The following is a 7,892-nucleotide window of genomic DNA, read 5'->3' as shown; positions in this document are numbered from 1 at the left end:
ACCATTCATCTACTAGAATGTCAAAAATATTTTTTTCAAATTTATAAATTCTTATATGTCAAAACATGAATTATTCATTCTTACCTTGGTTCAAGTAAGTGAGTGTTTCATCGTGCAGTTTTACTGCTGGCGATGTTGCAGCACACATCACATACTGAAAAGGAGGGTGTTTACTTTCATCATCCAATGGGAGGTTGGAATCTTCCTGCTTGAAAATGGGTAATGCCAACACATCGCTAAAAAGCAAAAATTATATATCATTGAGAACCGATCCTTAAGGTAGGATGGGCAAGCTACATCTAAGGGCCAAATCCAGCCCAGCCTGTTTCTTGGGTATTTTTCCATTTTCATTATATTGAAAAACACACATCAAAACATCTGCCAATAAGCTTCTTTCTACATTTACAACTCAATGGCACTGATTACATTTTTCTTATTGTTCCACCACTGCTATCTGCATCCAAAACATTCCACCACCATTAACATAAATTCAGTGTGCTATAAACAAAAACTCTCCCTTCCATTGGCCCTTCCATCCCTTGCAACCATTAATAATCTTTGATTTGTATATTCATATAAGTGAAATCATATAGTATTTGTCCTTTTCCAACAGATTTTATTTTGTTCAGTAAGTTTTCAAGGTTTATCCATGTTGTGGCATACATCAGAACTTGCATTTCTCTTGATGGCTGCCTAATATTCCATTATATTTATAACCACATTTTGTTTATCCAGTCATCTGTTGATGAATATTTTGGTTGTTTCCACCATTAGGCTATGTCAGCAATTCTGCAACCAACACTGGTATACACATTTCTGTTTGTGTTCCTGCCTTTACTTCTTCTGGGTATGTACCTAGAATAAAAATAAGGAGCTCTGGTAGTGTAGTGGTTATGAATTGGGCTGCGAGCCGCAAGGTCAGCAGTTCAAAACTACCAGGTGTTCAGCGGGAGAAAGATGAGGCATTCTGCTCCCGTAAAGATTTACAGCCTCGGAAACCCAGTACGGGGTCGCTATGAGTCAGAATCAACTCCATAGCACACAACTACAAAATCATAAAATAATTCTGTATTCAATTTTTTGAAAAACTCACAGTAACAACACAATTGTATACTCCCACCAATGGGAATAAAGTGATATTTCTTTGTGGTTTTAATTTTTATCTCCCTGTAGGATCAGCACTGGACTGCAAAACACAAGGTCAGGAGTTCAAACCGACTAGCTGCTCCTTGGAAACTCTATGCAAAGTCACTATGAGTCAAAATCAACTCGATGGCAATTAACAACTTAATAATAACAATCCTAGAAGTTGGATTATATGAAGAAGAATATGGAGTAACACTCCAAATTAACTAATTATTAATAATCTGCTATATGTAGATGGGGAGTCCTGGTGTGACACTGTGGGTTAATGTGCCAGACTACAAAGCATTTGAACTGCAAGGTCGGTGGTTCAAGCTCACCAGCTGCTCCTTGGAAACCCTATACAGGGTCGCTATGGGTCGGAACCGACTCAATGGTACTTCACAATAACACCACATACAGGTGATGGAGTCTTGGTGTGGCACTGCAGGCTAATGTTCTGGATTGCAAGGAACGTTTTAACTGAAAAGGTTGGTGGTTCAAACTCACCAGCCACTCCTCGGAAACCCTATACAGGGTTGCTATGAGTTGAACTGACTCAACAGCACTTAACAACATACGTAGATGATACAAGTTTGCTTGCTGGAAATGAAGAGGACTTAAAATACAGATGGAGATAGAAAACACTGACATCAAAGACTTCTTTTTTTTTTTTTTTAATGCTTTATTGTGAATTATGTGATAGTTTACATGGGAGAACATTAGCTTCACACTGAGCCCATCCTATATCGTTTCCTTGCCATGGTTACAATCCCCTCCATACATCATGGTTGTCAGCACACAGCCCCTCTCCTTCTCCGGGTCCAAAGTCCCTAGCCGCTCCATCTCTGCATAGCATCATCTCTGCCACCATCTCAGGCATCACTGCTTCTCTGGGTAGGGTTTCGTTCTCCGCTCTTCTCCCTTGATGGTCCCAGTGACCTCCGCTCCTAGACTGCAAAGTCAATCACTTCCCTCCCTGTGCCATAAAACTTCTACCTTTATATTTCCAGCCCTTACAATCAGTCCTGATAACAATTATTCAGTATTGTATCGCAAGAGACCTATCCGAATTTCCTTTCATCAGCCCCACCTAGACAGATTGGATACTACTCAGTGGAGACTCTACCTTGCTCCACGCCCTCTGGATCTAGGTTCCCTCTTGAAAGCTTGTAAGCCAATCACTTCTTGCCTCTGTAACCCCTCCCCCCCATTCTGCATAGCCAATGTCCAAGTTGCTCATCCCTGTCCTCTCCATGTGTGGAAGGGGTGGGAATGATCCTCACTGTAAAGATTAGCGCCCTCTTTTGAGCTATTGCTTCCATAGGTGTAGGTCAAGTTCATCAAATTGTATCAGATTACTCTTTTTCCCCTCTTCTTTCTTCTAGCTGAGCTCTGATCATGCAGTCATTGAAGCCAGGTCAAGTGGGTATTATCTGCAAGTGTGGGTGTTCTTATGCATGTGCCCTCTCTTCTTATCATTTGGATGCTTCTCTCCACTCTAGTCCTCTGTGGCTATGTCACTGACTCTGGGCCCAAGGGTCCCCTGGACTTGCCACACTGCTGGCCAACCAGGTCTCCACCCAGGTTCACAGGAGTCTACTGAGCATTGTAGGGCTTAGCTCGTAGCTTCATTGCTGCTTTTCCCTCATTTCCCCTTATTGGTGACAAACGTGGTCATCAATCAGAGCATGTATTCTCATTGAGTCTTAATCCTAGAAGGGGGTTTGCCCTGAGGGGGACCCGAACTCTTGCCTTGATGTCTCCTGGAAAAGCCTTCATTTTGATTGAATCCACAATCAACACTTATGGAAGCAGCATTCAAGAAATCAAGTACACAAATCTGCTGCACAAGACCTGTTAGTACCTGTTTAAAGTGCTCAAGAACAAAGGTATCAGCTTGAGGACTAAGGTGCATGTGACACAAGCCATTGTGATTTTAAACAGCCTCATAATTACGTGGAATCCTGATGTGGCACCATCGGATAAATACTTGAACTCAAGGTTGGTTTGAAGTGCCAGGCTGTGGATCAAACTCATCAGCCACTCCTTGGAAACTCTATACAGACAGGGTCACTGTGAGTCAGATGGCACTTGACAATAACAACAATGAATAAGGAAGACCGTAGAAGAATTGATATATCTGCGTTATGGCGCTGGAGAAGAATATTAAAAGTACTATGGATAACCAGAAGTACAAGTCTGTCTTGGAAAAAGTGCAACTAGAATGCTCCATGGAGATGATGATAGCTAGATTTCATCTCTCATACTTTAGGCATGCTGTCAGGAGGCATCAGTCCCTGGAGAAGGACATCATGCTTGCTAAAGTGGAAGATCAGTGAAAAAGAGGAAGACCCCCAAGGAGATGGACTGACACACTGACAACAACAATGGGCTCAAGCATAGCAATTGTGAGGATGGCACAGGACCAGGCAGGGTTTTGTTCTGTTGTACACAGGGTTGCTAAGAGTTGCAACCAACTCGATGGCACCTTCCAACAACAGTTAGTGAAGGAGCTCTGGTGGTGCTGTGGGTTAGATGTTAGGCTGCTAACCTAAAGGTGGGCAGTTCTAAGCCACCAGGAGAAAGATGAGGCTGTCTGCTCTTAAAAAAATTTACAGTCTTAGAAACCCTGTACAGGGTCACTATGAGTTGAATCAACTCAATGACAGTAAGTATACAAATTGTTTACTGAAACGATGCATGTAGTGCATATTACTAAAGAGAAGATACCCAAAAACCAGTGACAGTTATAACTTCAAAGTTGGAAACTATCTGTACTTTAAAAGACAGGTTGGCAAACCTTTTCTTTCCATGTGCTTGTTGGACATTAGGATATCCTTTTTGGAAAATTATTCAATTCCTTTGCCCATTTTTTTTTTTTAATTAGGTTGTACATCTTTGTTCTTGTGTTATACAAGCTTTATATACGTTTTGGATATTAGGCTTTTATCTGACATATGATTTCCCAAAATTTTCTCACAATCTATAGGATGTCTTTTCACTTTGTTGATAAAGTTCTTTGATATATGAAAACATTTAATTTTATGAGATCCCATTTACCTATTATTTTCCTGTTGTTACTTAGACTAGCCTGTTTAGATGCTAAGGATGGTTTTTAGATTTTTAAAAGACCATTTTAAGAAAAAGAATATGTAACCCACAAAGCTATACTACTTTTAATTCTCAAGCTCTTTACAGAAAAGGTTTGCCAACCTGTCTTTTAAAGTACAGATAGTTTCCAACTTTGAAGTTATAACTGTCACTGATTTTTGGGTATCTTCTCTTTAGTAATATGCACTACATGCATCGTTTCAGTAAACAATTTGTATACTCCCAGACGTTCAATGGTATCATTTACTGCTTAAAACACTGCTAGGCAGCAGGCTACGACCTGGTCTACAATGACGTCAGAAGTCTAAATGGACAGAATATTGAGCAATGTTCAACTCTAATGACATAGTACAACTGAACTGCATATGAACCTGATAGCAATTAAGACTCTGGCTTCACTGTTACCTTGACATAGTGGTGGTGGTAGTGGTGGTGGTGGTGGTGGTGGTGGTGGTAGTGGTAGTGGTAGTGGTGATGTGCCATGGAGTCGGTTCCGACTCACAGCAACCTTGTAACAAGGTTTCTGACTCTATACATCTTTACGGGAGCAGAAAGCCTCATCTTTCTCCCACAGATCAGCTGGTAGTTTCAAACTGCTGACTGTGCGGTTCACAGCCCAACTCGTAACCACTATGCTACTTTAACATGATCTTATTCAGTGATTCATATCATAAGCCTCAGTAATTAATCTGAAGCGAAGTTGTTCAATCTCTCTAACTATAACACTAAATGTCCAACAATATGTCTAGCAAAAGAAATCATGCCACTGAAAATCCTAAACCAAAAGAGGTGAGAAAGTTCTAGAAACATATAAAAATGAAGATCATAAAGGCCTATGATAATGGACAGTCAGCAAAATATCATGCAAGGAAAGACTGTCTGATTTGACCATTTCAGCAATCATTAAGAATAAGAAGAGGATTTTGAAGGCAGTTAAGGAGTAACTGACATAAAATAGACAATTGTAACAAAGAAGAGACAAGAGTGAAAACCAAGAGATGGAAAAGCTGTTGATGATTTAAACATAAAACCAAACAAATAGGAAGATTCCTATGAGTTTACTGATGATTCAAATGAAAAGTATGCAAACTTTTTAAAAACATGAAAAAACAGCAAAGAGACTACTGCAAGTACTTTAATGTCGGTGAGTGATGGTTTCATTGCGTCTAATGTAGATTTGGCTTACATCATGTGCATATGGAGTGCTGTTGTGGAGCTCAGGTTAATGCAATAGACTGCCAAGTCAGTTTGAACCACAAGGTTAGCAGTTCAAACTCACCAGCTGCTCCTTGGAAACCCTATACAGGGTTGCTATGAGTTAGAACCGACTTCATGGCACTTAACAATGTGCACATAAAAACTAGAGAATTAGAACTGTCAATGTTGGAGATGCTGAATTCAGTAGGGCAAGATAAAGATTGAGTTTATAAAGATACTGATAATAAAAGGCAATAATAATAAAGACTTTAAAAAAATTAATGAGGTATGTGACTTATATCTGAACTGACTTTTAAAAGGAGTCATCAGAACAGGACCCTGTCTTAAGTTGGGGAGTTGCTGTTATATGCTAGAGTCAATCCCCATTCACAGTAATGCCGTGACAAGAGTAGTGCTGTCCCATAGGAATTCCAGGGTATAATCTTTGCTTAAGAAGCCCTAGTAGCAAATCAGGTTGTGAGTTGGGCTGCTAACTGCAAGGTCAGCAGTTGGAATCTACCACCACTCCATGGAAGGAAGATGAGGCTTTCTGCTCCTGTAAAGATTTACTGCCTCAGAAACCCTAAATAGGGCTGCTATGAGTCAGGACCAACTCCACAACACACAACCACCACACTACCAATCTTTACAGGGGAGTCATTGTGTGGTACTGTAAAATAAGTACTGGACTGCTAATGCAAAGGTTGATGGTTTCAAACCACTCTATACAGGGTCTCTATGATGCAGAACTGACATGACAGCACTAACAACAACATGGGAGCAAATTGTCAGCTCTTTCTCCTGAAGAGCAACCGGTGAGTTCAAACTGACGACCTTTCAGTTAGCAGTCATGTACTTAAAACAGTGAGTCACCAGGGCTCTTCTAAATTAGTAACTTCTTCTTGTTGTTAAATGCCATCAAGTCCATTCTGTATGGGGTTTTCAAGGAATGGCTGACTGGTAAGTTTGAACCAACAACCTTGTAGTCAGCAGTCCAGTGCTTATCCTATAGTGCCATACCAGGACTCCAACTGGAGACTACCTGTAATAAATCCGAAAAGCAACACGGAAGACTCTCTTTAATTAACGGTACAGGTCAACTGGATTTCCATATGCAAAATAATGAGGCTAGATTCATACCTTACAACCACAAACAAAAATTACTTAAAATGGATCAAGGGCCTAAATGTTACATATAAAACCATAAAACTCTTAAAAGACAGAGCAGCAATGCTTTAGGATCTAGCTTATAACCAACAGATTTATACCTATGGCAGCAAAAACCAAAATAGATCAATTCAACCACATCAAAATTTATCATTTTTATGCATCAAAGGACTATATTAACAAAGTGAAAAGACTCTAGGAGGAAAATTTTTGAGACACACCCCACCCTTCCTCCCAATATAAGGAAGGGCTTAATATCCAGATTATAGAAAGAATTCCTACAGCTGAACAAAAAGATAAACAATTGCAAAAAGATGGAAAATCACAAAGACTTTAATACAAATGTCACCAAAGAGGACATTCAAATAGCTAACAAGCACATGAAATGATACTCAATGACATCAGCCAGGTTAAAAAAAAAAAAAAAAAGATCAAATCTGTTGCCACTGGAGTCAATTCCAACTCATACCAACCCTATAAAACAGAGTAGAACTGCCCCCCAAAAGGGTTTCTAAGACTATAAGCCCATGCAAAAGCAGACTGCCACATCTTTCTCCCACAAAGCAGCTGGTGGATTCAAACCACTGACATTTCTTTTAGCAGTTTAATCACATTCTTTTGGGTATAAACTAAGTTTGTTGTGGCACCTCAGGATAAGTACTCAACTTCAAGGTTGGTTTCAACTGCTAGGTCAGTGGTTCACCAGCTGCTCCTTGGAAACCCTATATAGGATCGCTGAGTTGGAACAGAAAACAACATGGGAGTCCTGGTGTGGCATCATAGGACAACCACAGTTCGGCAGTTCCAACCCACCAGTCACTCCTTGGAAACCCTATACAGGGTTTCTTTGAGTCGGAACTGACTAGAAAGTATTTAACAACAACAATGAAAGTTCTGGAGTCCTGGTATGGCACTGTAGGTTAAGAACTGCACATACCACAAGGTTGGTTTCAACCACAAGGTCGGCAGTGCAAACTCACCAGTTGCTCCTCAGAAACCCTATAGAACGTTGCTATATATCAGAACTTACTTAACAGCACTTAACAACAATGATTAACTTTTTGAGGAACTGTCAAACTGTTTTCCACAGTGGCTGTACAATTTTTCATTCCCACCAGCAATAAATGAGTGGATGAGTGTTCCTATTTTTCCACATTCGGGTTTCAGAGACAGCCACATCTTTCTCCTGCAGAGAAGCTGGGTGGTTTGCAGTTACCAGTCAAATGCCTAACCCACAAGGACTCCTTTCTTTGGCCATTAAAACCTCACTGTCTACTCTGTGTATGGAGGGG

At 40.3% G+C, this 7,892-nt stretch overlaps 1 protein-coding gene across 2 annotated transcripts in view; it reads right to left on the bottom strand.

Annotated features, from left to right (window-relative positions):
* Positions 1-7,892, bottom strand: part of UBP1 (upstream binding protein 1 (LBP-1a)) — an 82,078-nt gene that overhangs the window by 39,639 nt on the left and 34,547 nt on the right. For both annotated transcript variants that reach the window (XM_006851576.1, XM_006851577.1), the window contains exon 2: positions 85-236. In XM_006851576.1, the coding sequence (XP_006851638.1) occupies positions 85-236 (152 nt within the window). The remainder of the gene's footprint in view (positions 1-84; positions 237-7,892) is intronic.

This window comes from Chrysochloris asiatica, unplaced genomic scaffold, assembly GCF_000296735.1.
Source record: "Chrysochloris asiatica unplaced genomic scaffold, ChrAsi1.0 scaffold00030, whole genome shotgun sequence".
Lineage (NCBI taxonomy): Eukaryota > Metazoa > Chordata > Mammalia > Afrosoricida > Chrysochloridae > Chrysochloris > Chrysochloris asiatica.
The sequence above is the reverse complement of the archived record's forward strand: the minus strand, read 5'-3'. Positions and strand labels throughout refer to the sequence as shown.